Source organism: Petromyzon marinus, chromosome 58, assembly GCF_048934315.1.
Source record: "Petromyzon marinus isolate PM22_M1 ecotype Great Lakes invasive population chromosome 58, UKy_Petmar_22M1.pri1.0, whole genome shotgun sequence".
NCBI classification, from domain to species: domain Eukaryota; kingdom Metazoa; phylum Chordata; class Hyperoartia; order Petromyzontiformes; family Petromyzontidae; genus Petromyzon; species Petromyzon marinus.
The window spans coordinates 6,895,855-6,918,198 of NC_133724.1; the positions used below are offsets into that span (position 1 = coordinate 6,895,855).

Sequence of the window (22,344 nt, forward strand, 5' to 3'; positions counted from 1 at the left end):
GTTTCGACTGCAACACAAGCAATCATCATCACAAGCAATCATCATCATCAGGTGCACCATTAGGTGCACCTGATGATGATGATTGTTTGTGTTGCAGTCGAAACGTCGTGAGAATTTTATTGTTTTATATTTTTATTATTTTATTGTTTCCCTTCTACGCGGTGACACAAGCAATCATCATCAGCAATCATCATCATCATCATCAGGTGCACCTGATGATGATGATGATTGTTTGTGTTGCAGTCGAAACGTCGTGAGAATTTTATCGTTTTATATTTTTATTATTTTATTGTTTCCCTTCTACGCGGTGACTTTTTCCGAAAGAACCAAGAATATGAATCCCTGCAGTAACGAAAGCTTCAAATCAGGCTTTGAACATGCAACCTCCCGCTCGGCGGGAGGCTCGGGCCACGTGGGCAAATCCGGGCTAAAAAAATATTAAAAGGCTGCAGCCCTGAAGAAAAAAAAAATTCTCACCCGTACCATTTCCAGAGAGGGCATTCAATATACGAATAAATCATGCCAGCTTGTAGCGGGGAAGCCGCCACCACTCGACGTTGGCGACGTTCACGCCGTGCGGCAACGGGGACCTTTCTGGGCAATGCCGCGGGGGGCTTTCCAGTCGTGAATAATGAATGAATTGGGAATCGTCGATCAAGGGCGATCGGACGCATCCGTCAGGGTCTTAATTAAAAGCGTATTTGTTTTGAGACCTGGGAAAAATAGGCAATCCTAGAATGAATATGACATCGTGGTCAAGAAAATGATGACTTGCAATGACAAAGATCCACCGCGTAGCCTTTAACAGGCCGTTGGGGCAAGTGCTGTTAGCGAGCACCTATATATGAAGGCCGGCACGGCACACCAGGGGGTTGGTGGCCAACACCACGCCCGGCCGCCTTTGTCTCCCTAGTGCCGATGTTTTTTGCGCACTGCACCAGGAACTCAAATGAGGCTGCGTCAACTACCACGCGCACAATCACAAGCGACAAAGACAAAGATCCACCGCGTAGCCTTTAACAGGCCGTTGGGGCAAGTGCTGTTAGCGAGCACCTATATATGAAGGCCGGCACGGCACACCAGGGGGTTGGTGGCCAACACCACGCCCGGCCGCCTTTGTCTCCCTAGTGCCGATGTTTTTTGCGCACTGCACCAGGAACTCAAATGAGGCTGCGTCAACTACCACGCGCACAATCACAAGCGACAAAGACAAAGATCCACCGCGTAGCCTTTAACAGGCCGTTGGGGCAAGTGCTGTTAGCGAGCACCTCGGAAGGCCGGCACGGCACACGAGGGGGGTGGGGTGGCCAGCACCACGGCCGGCCGCCTTTGTCTCCCCAGTGACGATGATTACACACCGCACCAGGTACTCATTTGAGGCCGAGTCGACCTAGGGGAGGCCTAGAAGCGTTTCAGACAATCGTCACCGGTGTTCGCCGTGAGTGGGAATCGAACCCGGGTGGCCAGGTTCGTAGCGAAGCGTAGCGCTAACCTGCTGCACTACCGCACACACACACAGACACTCAGCCCCGAATACCCGGAAATCCACACGTACTCACGGACACGCACACACCCTCTCTGCTTATCTGTTTCTCCGATTTAGTTCAGACCGACTTTGCCACATATCTCACCTCGGCACATTGTGCGATTGGATGGATTTAAATTGCAAACCTTACACTTGCGAATGCTCCCATTTGAGCACGACCGCCTGCTTTGGCGAACGCCATCTTTTAAAGTTCGCCGGTACAGTATCGACGGCCTGAGATCGAATTCAAGTCCATCGCTCTTCCCCGCCAGACGTTGACAAAAGCCGCCGTCGAAAAAGGGATAATGCGTAGGGGGTGCAGGCTGGATTCCTGGAGGAATCCGATGAGCTATAAAGCTCCTTTTTTTCACAGATGTCCAGTCAGGGGCACGGGCGTCACATCGTCACAAACAACAAACGACGCGACGGATATAGCAGCACACAGAGAGCCGTGCAGCTACGAACCGATGTCTTCTGGGGGTTCGGGAAAAAAAAACAAGGAATTTCGGTGTCAAGCGAAGCAATGGCACCTCTCCCATCAGAAAGAAGTTCAACATACTTTGACGGACAGCAGGAAGGCACGACTCGCATCCGTACGCCACGCGTGCATGTCACGCGACCACCACATTTGCACGTGTGACGCGCTCAGCCTTGCATAGACCCCCCCCAACTCAAGAGATTTAACAGCATCCCAAATGTGTGCTGCTGGTGCTGTTCGGAAACGGCAGAAAGGTACGCATGCCATCCACACGCCACGCGTGCATGTCATGTGACCACCACATTGCAAGCACGATGCTCTCAGCCTTGTTTAGAACGCCAACTCAAGAGATTTAACGGCACGTGCATATCGTGACTTAAAAGCTTTCGTGACTGCAGGAATTCATATTATTTGGGTCTTTCGGCAACGTCGCGTAGATAGGTTAAAAAAATAACTAATAAAATAAAATAAACTACGACGTTTCGATCGCAACACAAGCGATCGTCATCAGGAGAAAGAAAGGGGGGGAGGGGGAAAGCCATTAAAGGCAGGTTAAATTTCGATTTAAAGCTTTCGTGACGGCAAGGATTCATCTTCTTTGGTTCTTTCGGTAAAGTCACCACGTAGAATGAGAATAAAATAATAAATTGATAAAATAATTTATTATTTTATTCTCATTCTACGTGGTGACTTTACCGAAAGAACCAAAGAAGATAAAGGCAAGGTTGTTTTGAAGGCTTAAAATGGGTCGTAGCCCAGGCGTCCTGGTATCAGAACGACGCGGGCGGGGCACAAGTTCCCTGGAACCTGCGAAAGCACAGACGGCGATGTTCACGTGAAATCGGAATCTGGAGAGGGGGAGCCCCAAGAGACGTGGAGAAATTAACAAACTTGCGGTACACGCCCAAGGCAGCAGGGGCGACGCCGCAGGAACTGGAATTGCTCATCCCCATCTTTGGTGAAGTAAAACTAGCGTCGGAAGGTGACAGGATGGAAACGTCACAGCCAGTTATGACTTAAACTGGTTGATGACGTCCTTCCAATGATTGCTGAGTTTGTACCCATCCTCTCGGTTGAAATTGTGTCTGTATATATGGATGGCTTCATGAACGAATCTGTGTTGATAGCCAGTGGGCTTGCAAAGTACCATCGTCTTAGAGAAATCAATTTCGTGTTAGCCAACCGCATTGAAACAATGATCAGCCACGGCTGAAGTGTTCGTCCTCCCGTGTTTCAAATCTGCCTTATGCTCACGAACACGGTCCGAGACATGTCGCTTAGTTTCCCCAATCTAACTGCTGCCGCAGATACAGCATCGTTTGTAGACGCCGGGGTATTTCATGTCAGGGATCTTATCCTTCACAGATGGGATCAGATCACAAATTTTATGCACTGTGTTAAATCCAACCCGGGATTTCGTATTTGCTCATGATTTTGGAAATATTTGTGGTGACCCCTGATATGTATGGCAAGGTGATGGTTTTGATTGGGTCATCAGATGGCTCTTTCCCAACGGTTGGGGTGACAGCTTTACGGATTGTGTAGTCCGAATATCAATTCGTCTTGAGAGCTTGGTGCACGTGTTTCAGTTCACTGGCTAGGTGATGATGGTCGGAGATACATCGAGCTCTATGGTGTAGAGGTTTGATGAGGGAATTCTTCGGGGATGGATGGTGGTGGGAGTCAGGTTTTAGGTAGACATCAGTATGCGTTGCTTTCCTGCAGACAGTGTCCCATTGAGCCATCTGGTCTCTTTTCGATTAGACCATCCAAGAATGGACGTGTGCTGCTGCCGCTGCTGCTCACGGACAGCAGGAATGCACTACCGCCATCCGTACGCCACGTGTGCATGTCATGTGACCACCACATTGCAAGCACGATGCTCTCAGCCTTGTTTAGAACGCCAACTCAAGAGATTTAACGGCACGTGCCTATCGTGACTTAAAAGCTTTCGTGACTGCAGGAATTCATATTCTTTGAGTCTTTCGGCAACGTCGCGTAGATAGGTTAAAAAAACTAATAAAATAAAATAAACTACGACGTTTCGATCGCAACACAAGCGATCGTCATCAGGAGAAAGAAAGGGGGGGGAGGGGGAAGCCATTAAAGGCAGGTTAAATTTCGATTTAAAGCTTTCGTGACTGCAAGGATAATTTATTATTTTAATCTCATTCTACGTGGTGACTTTACCGAAAGAACCAAAGAAGATAAAGGCAAGGTTGTTTTGAAGGCTTAAAATGGGTCGTAGCCCAGGCGTCCTGGAATCAGAACGACGCGGGCGGGGCACAAGTTCCCTGGAACCTGCGAAAGCGCAGACGGCGATGTTCACGTGAAATCGGAATCTGGAGAGGGGGAGCCGCAAGAGACGTGGAGAAATTAACAAACTTGCGGTGCACGCCCAAAGCAGCAGGGGCGACGCCGCAGGAACTGGAATTGCTCATCCCCATCTTTGGTGAAGTAAAACTAGCGTCGGAAGGTGACAGGATGGAAACGTCACAGCCAGTTATGACTTAAACTGGTTGATGACGTCCTTCCAATGATTGCTGAGTTTGTACCCATCCTCTCGGTTGAAATTGTGTCTGTATATATGGATGGCTTCATGAACGAATCTGTGTTGATAGCCAGTGGGCTTGCAAAGTACCATCGTCTTAGAGAAATCAATTTCGTGTTAGCCAACCGCATTGAAACAATGATCAGCCACGGCTGAAGTGTTCGTCCTCCCGTGTTTCAAATCTGCCTTATGCTCACGAACACGGTCCGAGACATGTCGCTTAGTTTCCCCAATCTAACTGCTGCCGCAGATACAGCATCGTTTGTAGACGCCGGGGTATTTCATGTCAGGGATCTTATCCTTCACAGATGGGATCAGATCACAAATTTTATGCACTGTGTTAAATCCAACCCGGGATTTCGTATTTGCTCATGATTTTGGAAATATTTGTGGTGACCCCTGATATGTATGGCAAGGTGATGGTTTTGATTGGGTCATCAGATGGCTCTTTCCCAACGGTTGGGGTGACAGCTTTACGGATTGTGTAGTCCGAATATCAATTCGCCTTGAGAGCTTGGTGCACGTGTTTCAGTTCACTGGCTAGGTGATGATGGTCGGAGATACATCGAGCTCTATGGTGTAGAGGTTTGATGAGGGAATTCTTCGGGGATGGATGGTGGTGGGAGTCAGGTTTTAGGTAGACATCAGTATGCGTTGCTTTCCTGCAGACAGTGTCCCATTGAGCCATCTGGTCTCTTTTCGATTAGACCATCCAAGAATGGACGTGTGCTGCTGCCGCTGCTGCTCACGGACAGCAGGAATGCACTACCGCCATCCGTACGCCACGTGTGCATGTCATGTGACCACCACATTGCAAGCACGATGCTCTCAGCCTTGTTTAGAACGCCAACTCAAGAGATTTAACGGCACGTGCCTATCGTGACTTAAAAGCTTTCGTGACTGCAGGAATTCATATTCTTTGGGTCTTTCGGCAACGTCGCGTAGATAGGTTAAAAAAACTAATAAAATAAAATAAACTACGACGTTTCGATCGCAACACAAGCGATCGTCATCAGGAGAAAGAAAGGGGGGGGAGGGGGAAGCCATTAAAGGCAGGTTAAATTTCGATTTAAAGCTTTCGTGACTGCAAGGATAATTTATTATTTTAATCTCATTCTACGTGGTGACTTTACCGAAAGAACCAAAGAAGATAAAGGCAAGGTTGTTTTGAAGGCTTAAAATGGGTCGTAGCCCAGGCGTCCTGGAATCAGAACGACGCGGGCGGGGCACAAGTTCCCTGGAACCTGCGAAAGCGCAGACGGCGATGTTCACGTGAAATCGGAATCTGGAGAGGGGGAGCCGCAAGAGACGTGGAGAAATTAACAAACTTGCGGTGCACGCCCAAAGCAGCAGGGGCGACGCCGCAGGAACTGGAATTGCTCATCCCCATCTTTGGTGAAGTAAAACTAGCGTCGGAAGGTGACAGGATGGAAACGTCACAGCCAGTTATGACTTAAACTGGTTGATGACGTCCTTCCAATGATTGCTGAGTTTGTACCCATCCTCTCGGTTGAAATTGTGTCTGTATATATGGATGGCTTCATGAACGAATCTGTGTTGATAGCCAGTGGGCTTGCAAAGTACCATCGTCTTAGAGAAATCAATTTCGTGTTAGCCAACCGCATTGAAACAATGATCAGCCACGGCTGAAGTGTTCGTCTTCCCGTGTTTCAAATCTGCCTTATGCTCACGAACACGGTCCGAGACATGTCGCTTAGTTTCCCCAATCTAACTGCTGCCGCAGATACAGCATCATTTGTAGACGCCGGGGTATTTCATGTCAGGGATCTTATCCTTCACAGATGGGATCAGATCACAAATTTTATGCACTGTGTTAAATCCAACCGGGATTTTGTATTTGCTCATGATTTTGGAAATATTTGTGGTGACCCCTGCTATGTATGGCAAGGTGATGGTTTTGATTGGGTCATCAGATGGTTCTTTCCCAACGGTTGGGGTGACAGCTTTACGGATTGTGTAGTCCGAATATCAATTCGGCTTGAGAGCTTGGTGCACGTGTTTCAGTTCACTGGCTAGGTGATGATGGTCGGAGATACATCGAGCTCTATGGTGTAGAGGTTTGATGAGGGAATTCTTCGGGGATGGATGGTGGTGGGAGTCAGGTTTTAGGTAGACATCAGTATGCGTTGCTTTCCTGCAGACAGTGTCCCATTGAGCCATCTGGTCTCTTTTCGATTAGACCATCCAAGAATGGACGTGTGCTGCTGCCGCTGCTGCTCACGGACAGCAGGAATGCACTACCGCCATCCGTACGCCACGTGTGCATGTCATGTGACCACCGCACGTGCAATTTTTTTCGCGAGTGGCTGGGTGACAAGTGAGCGAGTGGGCGAATGACTGAGCGAGGGAGCGCACTGTGTTGCGGTCGACCGAGTCCTCGACACGGGAGGAGGAGCCGACGTGCGACTTTTGGCGTCGAGGGTTAACCATCGCAGCCGTAAGCGGAGGGAAGAGGAGGCGACCGCCCATGAGCGAGCGAGCGAGCGAGCGAGTCGATTCCTGAGCGCCGTCCTCACTCTCACTCACCCAGCACTTGCTGCTGCTGCTGCTGGTTCTGGGCCCAGGGAAGGCTCGGGACGCCCGCCGCGGCCGCCGCGGCCACCGCCGTCGTCGGGTGGCCCCAGGGAGGGTAGGGCAGGCCGCCAGCGGACGGCGTCGTGGGAGGGGCGGCCTGAGGGGCGCCCGACGCCGACGCCGTCGCCGCCGCCGCTGCCGTGCCGCCGGCACCGCCGCCGGCACCGCGCGTCTGCTGCGCCTGCAGCAGGGTGAGGTGGTAGGCGACCGCGGCCGCCTGCTGCGCGAGCAGCCGCGGGTCAACGGCCACGCGGTTGGGCCAGGGCTGTGTGCGCCAGGCGCGGTGCACGCGCGGGGGGGGGGGAAGGGGAGGGGGTGGGGTTGGGCAACAGCAACCATCAGCATCGTCACTGTCGCCATCGTCACCATCGTTACCAATCGTCATCATCGCCATCATTACCATCGTCATCGTTAACATCGTCATCGTTACCATCGTCACCATCATTACAATCGTCGTCATCATCACCATCATTACCATCGTTATCGTTATCATCATCGTCGTCGTCACCGTCTTTACCATCGTCACCATCGTTACAATCGTCATCATCACCATCATAACCATCGTCATCGTTAACATCGTCATCGTCACCATCGTCACAATCGTCATCGTCATCATCACCATCATTACCATCGTCATCGTTAACATCGTCATCGTTACCATCGTCACCATCGTTACAATCGTCATCGTCATCATCACCATCATTACCATCGTTATTGTCGTCATCGTCATCGTTACCATCGTCGCCATGGTCACCATGGTCACCATCGGCGTCATCAGTGCTCACGGGTTACACCGCGCATCCCATGCGGTAACATCCCGGTGCACCATGCGGCGGGGTGCTCCCCCAGTGGCAGCTGTCGCTACGTGGCACAAGCACTATTTTTTACGATTAAACAATTTGTAGTAGCTCTTTTTCAGAAGCGACCTGACCAACAAATGATAGCCCAACGAAGTGGCTTATCATCTGGAAACTTATAGCAGCCAAATACTCTAAGCGCGTGTTACGAATGTGAAGGGGAAAAACCGGAGGACCCGGAGAAAAATCCACGTGACCACGGAGACAGAGAGACACGCAAACTCCAAATATACAGCAGGCGTCAGGGTGGGGATCAAATCCAAGACCTCCTGCATACCAGGCGAGGTAGTTAACATCTCCTAGCCACCGTGGCGTACACCAGAGAGAGACAGAGGGAGACACGCCGACTATCAATATACAGCAGGTGTCAGGGTCGGGATGGAACCCACGATCTCCTGCACACCAGGTGAGGTAGTTAACATCTCATAGCCACCGCGATGATGATGATGAGAGAGAGACATGCAAACTCGAAATATACAGCAGGCGTCAGGGTCGGGGAGGAACCCACGACCTCCTGTATACCGGGCGAGGTAGTTATCATCTCCTAGCCACCGTGATGATGATGAGAGAGACACGCAAACTCCAAATCTACAGCAGATATCGGCAGGGTCGGGGATTAAACCCACGACCTCCTGCACACCAGGCGAGGTAGTAAACATCTCCTAGCCACCGTGGCACCCACAAACGAAAGCAGTACCGGCCTGCGAGTGGGCATAAGGCTGCCCGGTTCAGGGCAGCTGGGGCGACTGCGCAACCCACTGCTTAGAGCATGGATTATTTATTATAATCATTCGCATTCTTGACTATGCGTGAAAGCCTAACCGAGTCTGAGGAATAATTTTCAGGAGGGTCCTGCTAAGATTTTGCAGTAGGTGGCGAGATGTTAAGTAACCTCGCCTAGTATACAGGAGGTTGTGACGCCTGCTGTACAGTTAGAGTTTGCATGTCTCTCTCATCATCATCATCACGGTGGCTAGGAGATGTTAACTACCTCACCTGGTGTGCAGGAGGTCGTGGGTTCGATCCCGACCCTGACGCCTGCTGTATAGTTAGAGTTTGCGTGTCTCACTCCACATAGTCGCGTGAATTTTTTCCGGGTCCTTTGGTTTTTCCCTCCACACTTAGAATCGACGTCACCACGCATTTTTGAGTATGTGCTTTAAATTGCACGCGATGATAACCAACTTCGTTGAGCTATCAGTTGTGATGGCCAGGTCGCTTCTGAATAAGAGCTGCATAGCTATTTTTCTATCGACAAGCCGACCCCCCAGTGTGGTTTGTCACCCCACCCCCCACCCCCACCACCCCCACCCGCCCGCCCGCCCGTACATACCGACACGGGCATGGGCAGCAGGAAGCCCGGCGGGTACCCAGAGTGCTGGGGCATGCACAGCAAGCTGCCCGCCCCTCCCTGCGCCTCCAGACGCTGCAGGGGGCTCGGGGGGCCCTCGGGAGTACCCCCCAACTGCTGGGAGGGCGGCTGGGGCCCCTGAGCGAGCGGGGAGGCCGTGGGGAGGGCCCCGGCGGCGGTGTTGGCGGCGGCGTTGGCGGCGGCGTTGGCGGCGGCGTTGGCGGCGTTGGCGCGCGATCCTCCGGGAGGGCTCGGCTGACCTGCGGCGGCGGCAGATGCGAAGACGAAGGGAACGGCCGACGAGGGAGCGGATCGTGAATGCGCGAAGTCTGATTGGCTTAGCGGGTAACGCCGCCTAGCGGATAGCGAGGCCTAGCGGATAGCGAGGCCTAGCGGGTAGCGAGGCCTAGCGGGTATCAAGGCCTAGCGGGTAGCGCCGCCGAGCGGATAGCGAGGCCTAGCGGGTATCGAGGCCTAGCGGATAGCGAGGCCTAGCGTGTAGCGAGGCCTAGCGGGTAGCGAGGCCTAGCGGATAGCGCCGCCTAGCGGATAGCGAGGCCTAGCGGGTAGCGCGGCCTAGCGGATAGCGAGGCCTAGCGGGTATCGAGGCCTAGCGGGTATCGAGGCCTAGCGGATAGCGAGGCCTAGCAGGTAGCGAGGCCTAGCGGATAGCGAGGCCTAGCGGGAAGCGCGGCCTAGCGGGTAGCGAGGCCTAGCGGATAGCGAGGCCTAGCGGGAAGCGCCGCATAGCGGGTAGCGAGGCCTAGGGGATAGCGCGGCCTAGGGGATAGCGAGGCCTAGCGGGTATCGAGGCCTAGCGGATAGCGCGGCCTAGCGGGTAGCGAGGCCTAGCGGGTAGCGAGGCCTAGCGGGTAGCGAGGCCTAGCGGATAGTGTGGCCTAGCGGGTAGCGAGGCCTAGCGGGTAGCGAGGCCTAGCGGGTAGCGAGGCCTAGCGGGTAGCGAGGCCAAGCGGGAAGCGCCGAATAGCGGGTAGCGAGGCTTAGCGGGTAGCGAGGCCTAGCGGGTAGCGTGGCCTAGCGAGTAGCGAGGCCTAGCGGGTAGCGAGGCCTAGCGGGTAGCGAGGCCTAGCGGGTAGCGAGGCCTAGCGGGTAGCGCGGCCTAGCGTGTAGCGAGGCCTAGCGGGTAGCGCGGCCTAGCGGGTAGCGAGGCCAAGCGGGTAGCGAGGCCTAGCGGGTAGCGAGGCCTAGCGGGTAGCGAGGCCTAGCGGGTAGCGAGACCAAGCGGGTAGTGAGGCCTAGTGGATAGCGAGGCCTAGCGGGAAGCGCCGCATAGCTGGTAGCGAGGCCTAGCGGGTAGTGAGGCCTAGCGTGTAGCGAGGCCTAGCGGGCAGAGTGGGCCAGCTGTAGCGCGCTCGCCGCTCGTTGGCAGAGTTTGGCGGGTCCGAATCCGGCAGGCCGGCCTGGTAAATACTGCGACGACGCGGCACAGCGGTAGCGCGCTTGCTGCAGAGCTACGGCGACCATCGGTTGCGCCAGTTCACTTCCTGCCTGCCGCATTTCGCGCTCGTCTGTGGTTCCTCCTCCTGGCCACCTGCGAGTCGTCCTCTCTCTCTCTCTCTGAGAGCGAGTGAGCGAGCGAGTAACCGCGCGGTGTTACAAGTTCACACGACAATCATTATCGTCGTTGCTGTTGCGTGTGTGGGAACCCCCCCTCCGTGTTCAAGGATCGGCCGCGGCCAAACGTAGCGCCAAGTGCGAGGCCTAGCGGGTAGCGCGGCCTAGCGTGTAGCGAGGCCTAGCGGGTAGCGCGGCCTAGCGGGTAGCGAGGCCAAGCGGGTAGCGAGGCCTAGCGGGTAGCGAGGCCTAGCGGGTAGCGAGGCCTAGCGGGTAGCGAGACCAAGCGGGTAGTGAGGCCTAGTGGATAGCGAGGCCTAGCGGGAAGCGCCGCATAGCTGGTAGCGAGGCCTAGCGGGTAGTGAGGCCTAGCGTGTAGCGAGGCCTAGCGGGCAGAGTGGGCCAGCTGTAGCGCGCTCGCCGCTCGTTGGCAGAGTTTGGCGGGTCCGAATCCGGCAGGCCGGCCTGGTAAATACTGCGACGACGCGGCACAGCGGTAGCGCGCTTGCTGCAGAGCTACGGCGACCATCGGTTGCGCCAGTTCACTTCCTGCCTGCCGCATTTCGCGCTCGTCTGTGGTTCCTCCTCCTGGCCACCTGCGAGTCGTCCTCTCTCTCTCTCTCTGAGAGCGAGTGAGCGAGCGAGTAACCGCGCGGTGTTACAAGTTCACACGACAATCATTATCGTCGTTGCTGTTGCGTGTGTGGGAACCCCCCCTCCGTGTTCAAGGATCGGCCGCGGCCAAACGTAGCGCCAAGTGCGGGCGCGGAGCGCGAGTGATGAAACGCTCACCGACTTGGCCATTGGCTTGGCCGTGCGAGCTCTGCCTCTGGAAGGAGCTCTTGCCCTGCGGGAGGTAAAGAGAAACGCACGGCGCCGTTGCGCACATCACGGGATGGTCCGTTGCCCGCGTCACCCGTAAAGTTCGCTGGCCAAGCGCGTTCCCATCGCCGCCAAAACGTCATCGGATCTTAACGCGATTGCAACAGCTGTGGGGTGATAGAATACCGGAATGATTTAGATGGCATGGGGGAGGGGCGTGCCAAGGTATGGAGGAATGAGCGACAGCGATCGGGGGGATTGCTTAGGGGGATCACGGAAGGGCTGCCGGGGAGGGACGGAAAGGAGTGGAGGGGGTGCGGGAAGAGGGAGAGAATGGACAACAGCGAAAAAGGCGGGATTTAAGAAAGGATGATCGATTCCTTGACTTTTATGAGTCCATAATCGATTATTCTCATCATCATTACCATTGAAAATCGATCATCCACAAACAACCCCAGCAGCTAAAACTTCCCACCGTCCGGATTAGGAAGTCGCCGAAGCTCGCAAAATAGTTTTCAATCAGCTTCCTGAAGAAGCCAACCCCCCCCACCCCCCCACCCATTTTCCACGGATCTCTCTGCCAAAAAACCCCAATCTAGGGTATAAATTAAAACTCACAAAATAAATGATCGTACAAATCACTTAACGTGAAGCACAACTGACGAACGATTCCGATTGGTTATTCTTGCGATTGAGAACGGTCACAAACGATCGACCGACCGATCTGTCACGCGCTCGGTGATAAAACTTTCCTGGCTCCCGCCCAGCAGGAGACTCGGCCCACTAAGCGGAAGACAGCTGCAGAGCCACAGCCAATCAACATCAATCAAACTCCGCCCCCGCCACTGTTGTAAAGATATGGCAACCACTGTACTGTAGAGGCGATCGCGTGGATTTCGGATTAACCGGAGCAACATATTTTTTCGGTTTAAGCACGTGACTTTGTAATAAACATCTCCGAGACTAGCAATGTTGTATAACTGTTTGCAGACGATTAATTTGGGCTTGAGGGAAAATCCATGAGTTTGTTCAATTAAATTGTCAAAATCACAGGTGCGCGGTTAAACCACAAATCGGTTTAACACGTAGGCTTTCGCGCCCAATATTATTCATAATAAAGGTTTTTGGGTTAGATCGCGTTATTTATAAATGTGTCGTAACCCTCCACCACCCGACACGGCCAATCAGCAAAAAAAGTGTCACGTTGACAAAAGACAAATAATTCACTACTTTAGCCCACCGGTGTGTTGAAGAGTGAATCCACATTTATAGTTTGAGAACGACGTTTCGCTGGTAAATACATCCAGCATCATCGGGCAATTCGCCAGAATGGTAAAGCCCTCGCTTGCTCCCGGTTTTATATAGAGCAGCAGGGTGATGTCATCACTTAACTCATATCATTTAAAGTGTTGTATACAAATACAGGACACCGGTGTGTTCGAGAGCTAAACCACAACATTTACAATCTGAGCACGACGTTTCGCCAGTAATCACAACCAGCTTCATCAGGCGACAGCCAGATTTGTGGAAAAATCCTTGGAACGAAACAGGAAGATTTCTCCACAAATCTGTTCTGATTACACGACAAACCTTACTAGTTGGCTGTGTCGGGTGGTGGCGGGTTTTAACGACACATATATTTAAGCGATCGAACCCAAAAAACCTGCATTATGGATGATACTGGTCGCGAAAGCCTACGTGTTAAAGCACCTGTGAAGGCCGGCACGGCACACGAGGGGTTGGGGTGGCCAGCACCACGCACGGCCGCCTTTGTCTCCCCCGGCGGCGGCGATGTTTACACGCCCCCAACAGACACTCATTTGAGGCCGAGTCAACCTAATGGTAGGCCTGTCATTATCGGTCACGAACGAGAATCGAACTCTGGTCCCCAGGTTCGTGGCGCAGTGCGACAGCCACTACACAACCGCTCCCCGCGAGGACAAAGATCCCCCATATAGCCCGAACAGACTTGCTGGGGGCAAGTGCTGTTTGCAAGCAGCACCGGTGAAGGTCGGCACGGCACATGAAGGGGTGGGGTGGCCAGCAGCGAGTGTCAATGTTCACACACCGCACCAGGTACTAATTACAGGCCGAGCCGACCTAGGGGAGGCCCCATGACCGGTTAAGCCGAGCGGGAATCGAACTCGGGTTGCCGGGTTTGTGACGCAGCGCCAGAGCGATTACACAACCGCTCCCCAGACACAACAACAATAGCCGCCATTCGCCACTAAGTGGCGGTGACGTCACCACGACGCTTGTGCCAGGCTATGTGCACCCTGAGGCCACGTGAAGTGTCGAACGCCCGCTGGCAGGAGGTCACGGGGCAGACCCAGGTGCCACGGGTCGACTGACTGAGATGACTGGCTGATGCACCACCTGTGCCCCCTACTGTGCCAACCTGCTGTGCTTTAGCCACCCGGCGCTCCGCTCGTTGTTCTGAACGTCGCTTCTCCGCCCTCCGTTATTGTTGGAGGGCGACTACCTCCAACTGCCCAGTAGCATCCTTCACGAGCCTCCTCCACAGAGGCCGATCTTGACACTGCTGGTACCAGTCATTGGCAAGTCCACTCAGCTCCACGTCCTCCTGTACCACATCACTCCATCTCTTCTCTAGCCCGTGCCGCGCCCGCTTAACCCCCTCAATCCGGCCGAACAAAAGCTGTTTCGGCATGCGGTGGCTGGGCATGCGGGCTACATGACCCAGCCATCGCAGCCTTGCCCGCCGGAGGAGCTCACCGATGGGACCTTGCCCAGATCTTTCAAGGATTTGTGAGCTCCTCACACAATCCAGTCTGGTTAAACCCAGGATGGATCGTAGGCAGACCAGCCTAAATGTTTCTAACCGGTGAAGATGTTCCATTAGGGGGGTCCACGTTTCGCAAGCGTAGAGAAAGGAGGGAATGACCGTGGCCGAGAAGACCTGAAGCTTAGTGCGGAGCGACAGACCAGGTAGCTTCCACACAGCGTTACGCAACCGATGAAAATATATTGCCGCTCGACTGATTCGGAGTGAGACCTCTGCTGTTAAACTGGAGCCAGTCATAAGCACACTGCCCCAGACACACACACATACACACACGCTCGACTTTAAACCCCAGGAATTCCATCACCACAAACACACACACACAGACAAGTGTCCCTGGGTCACCCTCCCATCTAAATCACAATTTGATGCCGAGCTACACAATATATTTCACAACTTTCACTCGCAATGACTTTTCGCATCCATCCTTGTAACTTTTCACGCGAGTGCTACATAGTTGCCCTACATCTGTTTAATGTTTCTGTAACGTATTGCATTCATGCTACGATCGGTTTCAATATTAGTCTGCGCGAGCCGACTTACGCAGGAGAGAAATTATTACATTAGCGTCGATTTACGTTTTTGTTCAATACGTTCATTTCTCATGCGACACAGCGGCTTTCGCTAGGTTTTTAAAATCTTTTTATTCGCTTTCATCACTGTACAGGGACTCCTCTACTCACAAACAAGTTAGGTTCCAAAGGTCTGTTCATAAGTCGATTCATTCCTAAGTCCAACTTTACTCCTGTCGATTCAAAACGCGTTGTACAGCATGCACACTAAACACGGGGAATGGCTTTAAAAGTTGTATCATCTCCTGCAGATGTAGCTGCCAGTGGTTCTTAACGTTCTGCAGATGTAGATGCCACTGGTTCTTCATGTTCTGCAGATGCCACTGGTTCTTCACGTTCTGCAGATGTAGATGCCACTGGTTCTTCACGTGCTGCAGATATAGATGCCACAGGTTCTTCAAATTCTGCAGATGTAGATGCCACTGGTTCTTCATGTTTTGCCGATGTAGATGCCACTGGTTCTTCACGTTCTGCAGATGTAGATGCCACCACCGCCATCTATTGCACCTCAATTGAAATTACGGCTCTCGGTCCGAACAGGCAACTCGACATACGGGGGGACAGGTTTTCATAGGTAGAGAAGTCCCTGTACAGTATTTTATTTGAGACTCCTATCCTGGTCTCTTGAGTTCTCACATGGGGGCCACGGTGGCTATGAGATGTTAACTACCTCGCCTGGTACGCAGGAGGTCGCGGGTTTGATCCCGAACCTGACGCCTGCTGCTGTATATTTGGAGTTTGCGGTGTCTCTCACTATCTCTCTCCCCGTGGTCGCGTGGATTTTTCAATGGACCCTCCATTTTTTTTCCCCTCCACCTTTGGAATCGACGTCACGCGTTCAGAGTATTTGGCCACTGCGATAAATTTTCGCGGGATAATGACAAGCCACTTTGTCGACCCACCGTTTGTGATGGCCAGAGTTGCTTCTGAAAAAAAGAGCCAAGTAGCTCACAGTCGGGGGGGGGGGGGGCGGGGGCGGGGGGGGCCTCACCTGGTAAAATAAGAAAAATCAACTCGGCTCAACTCGCACCCAACGCACCGCTCGCAGACGGGGCCGGACGTGCGGACGCACCAGGGCTTACGCGCGAGCAATTTCACCGTCGGCTGATCGAGCCGCCAATAACAATGAGCTACGATTGACCATCGCTCGCCGCTTTGTTGGCGCAGGAATAACGCCCCGCGCGCGAGTTATCACCGCGCGCGTTTACGACCGGCGTGCGACGCGCCTCCGCCGCTCCGCTGGAGAAATTAAATAAAGCGGCGCGCGGATTGTACGTACGTACACGTGTACGTACGTACGTACACGTACGCGTACGTACACGTACGTACGCCGAACTGTACGTGGCCGACCGCGGCTAACCGGAGGTGCGCGCGCGCGCGTGGGTGGAGCAGGTGGGGGGGTGGGCAGGAAACAAAATTTAGCGCAAAAAAAGCAATTTTAAAGAAATGAGTTTGTCGGTGAAGGTGATTTGAAAGCGCATCGCTCTCCCCGTGTTGTCTGTGCCCCCACCCCGCCCGCCCGCCCCATCAATCAGGACGCGACGGGCACACGTGGCCTTGCGGATATTCGCGTGCGGTTGCCTTTTTGTTTTTTTGTGCCACCCAAACGTTCTTGCGTGCCGGCAAACAAAAACAAAAAAAAAACCTTCGAAAAAATCACTGACAAACACGAACAAAAGAAAGTGCACCGGAGCTCCCAGCGGCTTCCTGATGTCGGAAGGAAGAGCGTTCCGGACACGGCCCGCAGAAGCGACGCATCTGAACGGGGCGCGCGACTGCGAGCGACCGTCTTTTGTCCGATGGCCAGCCAAGAGGATTGGCTTTGCTCCGCAAGCTGCTCGGCAAGCTGCTCAGAGCGCACGACTTAAGCGAGCCTCAGGGGGCGCACTTGCCCGTGGGCGCCCCCCCCCCTACCCCACAGCACCTTCCGTCCCCCACCCCCTCCTTTCATTTCGTTCTCCGGGAACGCCTGCCGGGTTCGGCTCCAAGCGTCGCTCCACGCGGCGCGGGAGCTTCCTCTCGGAAGGAACCCGAACCGAGCGGCGGGCGACCGACCCCCTTCACGGTGCGAGAACGGCGGCCCCGGAAGTGGACCATGCAGAGCCACCATCCCCCCCCCCCAGGTCCTTCCTTCGAGCGAGCTCCTCCAGTGTAACGGGGGGCGGGGGGGGGGAGTGGAGGGGGGCGGCACGTTCCCACCCACCCTGCCGTGACTGACGCCCGTCGGCGTGGCGGGCCAAACCGATATTTTTAATTCTCAAGGTTGGAATTTAACCGATAATTGTGGGGGGGGGGGGGTTTATGTCGGCATTGGTCACTCGGCTGAGACCATTCATTCACTAGACATGAGGAACCTGGTAAAGTCACGTAGAAAATAAAATAACATTATAATAGGATACGACGTTTCGGTTGCAACACAAGCAACCAACACCAGGACAATTGGCTTCTGTTTGTCTTGGCGTGTGTCTCGCTCGGTGTGTCTTTGTGTGTGTGTGTGTCTCTCTCTGCACGAGTGTCTGCCTATGCTGTTCCCGTGTCTGTGTTGCATCATTCATTCTTACCTGATGATGGTTGCCTGTGTTGCAACCGAAACGTCGTATTCTTTAATTATTAGATTTTACTTTCTACGTGACTTTACCGGAAGAACCAAAGAGTAATTCCTGCAGTCACGAAAGCTTCGAATCGAGCATGAGAACCTGGTTTAACTACAAACTCAGTTCATATGAGGGTCTATGGCTCTCTATGTCAGTCTACGGATCTCTATGGATGCCCATGCGAGTCTGTGGGTCTCTATGCGAGTGCATGGGTCACAGCGTCTGTGGGTCTCACAGCGTCTGTGGGTCTCTATGCGAGTGCGTGGGTCACAGCGTGAGTCTGTACATCTCTATGTGAGTCAGTGGTAGCTGGCCTGAGACTTAACAGGTAAGGCACCCTGAGCTATGTAGCTCTTTCTCAGAAGCGACCTGAATATCGCAAATGATGGCTCAACAATTGCGGCGTATTCGTGTGGACATTTATAGTGGCCAAATTCTCTAAAAGCACATTTCTAAATGTGGAGGGAAAACCCGGAGGACCCTGAGAAAAATCCACACGGCCACGGGGAGAACAGGCAAACTCCGAATGTACAGCAGGCGTCAGAGTCGGGATCGAACCCACGCCACCTGTACACCAGGCGAGGTAGTTAACATCTCCTAGCCACCCTGACGATGAGAGAGAGAGACACGCAACCTCCAAATGTACAGCAGGCGTCAAGTTCGGGATCGAACCCACGACCTCCTGTGTACCAGGCGAGGTAGTTAACATCTCATAGCCACCGTGATGATGATGAGAGAGAGAGACACGCAACCTCCAAATGTACAGCAGGCGTCAGGGTCGGGATCAAACCCACGACCTCCTCCTGTACACCAGGCGAGGTAGTTAACATCTCACCACTTCACATGAAGACCCGCTTTAATCACAGTTGGGCAGCTGACCCCTCCCCCGATTCGAACCCAAGGATCTTAGCAGTGCCAGCTCAACTCTCTGACCTCCAAGTAACCCAACCCAGCCACCTTGGCCCAAGAAAAAGATTTGAACAGGATGCCAGCATGTAAGAGCTCTCGGACAATGCATCATCTGGCGAGCCGTTAAAGCGTTTCCCCGGACACCCAAAGTAAATTCCGCAGGTGCATTTATTGGTTCAAGATTTACGGTCGCCCGCTGTTAATCAGAGGCGAGGGAGGCCCTAGCCTGTGCAAGCCACGCATGCTGTCCCACGGCCCAATACTCGGCCCACAATTCCTGGCTCCCCCCATGTGTGCTGCCCACCCACTCGCCCCGCCCGCATGCCCGCCCGCCTGCCCAGCCCAGCCCGCACGCACGCATCGCACGATAAACATTCCATTTAAACGTTCATGTGGGGGGGGAGTGAAAATTTACAGGAGTGCCATCAATCGGCTGCCGGATGAAGGCCTCGCGAACCACGCCGCTCGTGGACGGAGGGGGCTGTTCGACGCACACTTCACCAGGCTTGTCAGACGAAGGGTCGGTGCAGATATCACACAACACTGAATATTGCTCACTCAGAACTGAACTATAAACTATTTTCATTATTTTACCGGGTAAGGCCCACAGCTCTTTATCCCAAGCGACCGAGCGATCACAAGTGATAGCTCAACGAAGTGGCTTATCATCACGTGGACATTTACAGGAGCCAAATAACTCTGAACGCACACCGATTGTAAACGTGGAGGGAAAAACCGGAGGGCTCGGGAGACAAATCCCCGCAAACTCCAAATTTGCGGCAGGCGTCGAGGTTCGGGATCGAATCCACGACGTCCTGTATACCAGGCGAGGTTGTTAACATCTCACTACCATGGCGAGTTGATTCTCCTCTGCTGCCCAGCCGTTCACGCTGCCGGAGTTGCTTGCCCCTGTTCAAATCCAGGTTCAAGATCTTCCTCTTTTCATCTGACTGTGACCGACTGTTTTTCTCTCCCATAGACACACACAGAGACGCCAAAGACTCACAGTGAGACCCACGAACTCACATCGCGACCCACGGAGTGATACTTAGACCCAGAGACTCATATACAGAACCATAACCTTCTCATATACTCACATGGAGACCCACATACTCGCATGGATACCCATAAACTCACATCAACTTATAGAGAGAGCCATAGACTTACAGAGCTTGACAGATTAACAGAAACTCAGACTCACACTGAGACCCACAGACTTACACGCAGAGACCTATAAACTCACATGGAGACCCATAGACCCACAAAGAGACCCACACACTACACATTGACCCATAGACACACACAGAGACCCATAGATTTCTCACACAGAGACTCATAGATTCCTCACAGAGACCCATAGACTCACACAGACCCATAGATTCCTCACACAGAGACCCATAGGCACACGCAGAGACCCACAGACTTCTGACGCAGAGACCCACAGACTTCTGACGCAGAGACCCACAGACTCGCACAGAGAGACCCATAGACTCACAGAATCCTCTGAACGATGCCCACTGTTTACGTACAGCATCGTGAGATGTGGTCACATTCATAACAGACGTATGAAACACACAATGCATGGGTTCACTATTGCGAGGCTATGAGTCTCGGCACGAGTAAGGATTTCTACGCGAGCCCATGGGTCACCCGTTCCTGTGCAGATCCACGAAACACGTCGCACGGACGGATGTCAGCCCTAGCCCGGGAATCTAACTCGGGTGGCTCGGTCGGCAGCGCGGTGCGATAACCACCAACGGGGTTCTCACCTGGTTAAAAAATCTAACGTAAAATAATGCAACTTCCTCCTTCCACCTTGCATGACAGTGCCTTGCTGACAACCCCTACGCAGATCAATAAACCAATCCTACCACTGCATGCAAATAAGAGCGGCGGTGGGTGGGAGGACGGTGGTAACGGTCTCGCAGGCTCACACCACAAAAAGGGGCTTCCCGACTGTGGCGCGCGTTTTCCCTGCGCGGCATTCGTGTCGGCCTTCTCCCCCTGTTCTGTGCGGGTTTCCTCCGGGTTCTCCTCGCCTGGTGTACACAGGAGGTCGTGGGTTCGATCCCGACCCCTGTATATTTGGAGTTTGCGTGTCTCTCTCTCTCTCTCCATCCCTGTGGTCGCGTGGATTGTTCTCCGGGTTCTCCGGTTTCCCCCCCCCCCCCCCCCACGTTCAGGATCGACAGCCGCGCATTGCGAGTTACTTGGCTGCGATGGCATTCCGCGCGATGCTACGCCGCCTCGCTGGGCTATCGTTCGTGGCCGGGTCGCTTTGTAGCTTGCTGGGCCTTACCCGGTGAAAGAAACAAAAAAATAGCGAACCGTTTCGGCGTCTGCCTGCTCCACAGCATCCGCGACGACGTTTTGCGCCGCGCAAAACCGCGGGAGCGGCAGGCGGTGGAAACAGCTGCAGACCCCGGGGCCGGCAGACTCGATGCCACAAGCTGTCCCTCGTCGCATTCGATTAACTCGGACACGGAGGAGCTTTGCATTTAGATGTGAACGCGCGCCCGCTTGAGCGTGCGCGCGTTCGGGGAACGGTGGTGGAGTAGCGGTCAGCGCTACGCTGCGCTACGAACCCGGCGACCCGGGTTCGATTCCCGCTCACGGCCAACACCGGCGACGATTGTCTGAACTCGTCCTGGGCCTCGCCTACATCGACTTGGCCTCAAATGAGTACCTGGGTGCGGTGTGTAAACATCGCCACTGGGGAGACAAAGGCGGGCGGGCGTGGTGCTGGCCACCCACCGCCTCGTGTGCCGTGCCGGCCTTCGTAGGTGCCGCTCGCTAACAGCACTTGCGCCCAACGGTCTGTTGAGGCTACACGGGGGATCTTTGTCCTTGGGGAGCAGTGACGCAGCGGGTAGCGCAACGTCTGGTGGACTTGAGTTCGATCTCAGGGCGTCGATACTGCACCGGCGAGCCTTAAAAGATGGCGTTTGCCATAACAGGCGGTCGTACTCAAATAGGAGCATTCGTGAGTGTAAGGTTTAGCAATTAAAATCCAACCAATCGCCAATGTGCCGAGGTAAGAAATGTGACAAAGTCGGTCTGAACTAAATCGGCGAAACAGATAAGCAGAGGGTGTGCGTGAGTACGTGTGGATTTCCGGGTATTTGGGGCTGAGTGTCTGTGTGTGTGCGGTAGTGTAGCAGGTTAGCGCTACGCTGCGCTACGAACCTGGCCACCCGGGTTCGATTCCTGCTCACGGCCAACACCAAGTGACGATTGTCTGAACTGGTCCTGGGCAACCCCTAGGTCGACTCGGCCTTCCAATGAGTACCTCGTTCGATGTCTGCACTTGCCCCAACAGTCTGTTCAGGCTATTCCGGTGGTCTCTGCCTTTGTGTGCGAGTGGGCAAGGGGGAGGGGGAGGCAGACACTACCAAACTGTTTACATGTCGCGAACGTACACCCACACAGCACACACAGAGATCCCCGTGTCTAGACTTAACAAACTGTTGTGACAAGTGCTGCGAGCGAGCACCTATGAAGGTCAGCAAGGCACACGAGGAGGTGCGTGGCCAGCACCACGCCCGGCCGCCTTTGTCTCCCCAGTGGCGATGTTCACACACCGCATCAGATGCTTGCCGGGGAAAGGCCCAGGACGGGTTCTGACATTCGCTGCCGACGACGTTGGCCGACGTGCGGGAATCGAACTCGGGTCGCCGGGTTCGAGGCGTAGCGCGGGAGCGCCGGGCACCAA

At 54.0% G+C, this 22,344-nt stretch overlaps 1 protein-coding gene across 1 annotated transcript in view; it reads right to left on the bottom strand.

Moving 5' to 3' along the window:
• Positions 1-22,344, bottom strand: part of HELZ (helicase with zinc finger) — a 105,904-nt gene that overhangs the window by 14,259 nt on the left and 69,301 nt on the right. Inside the window, exons 21-23 of the mRNA XM_076052790.1 lie at positions 11,725-11,779; positions 9,340-9,617; positions 7,102-7,414 (exon numbers count right to left, since the gene is read on the bottom strand). Coding sequence (XP_075908905.1) covers positions 7,102-7,414; positions 9,340-9,617; positions 11,725-11,779 — 646 coding nt within the window. The remainder of the gene's footprint in view (positions 1-7,101; positions 7,415-9,339; positions 9,618-11,724; positions 11,780-22,344) is intronic.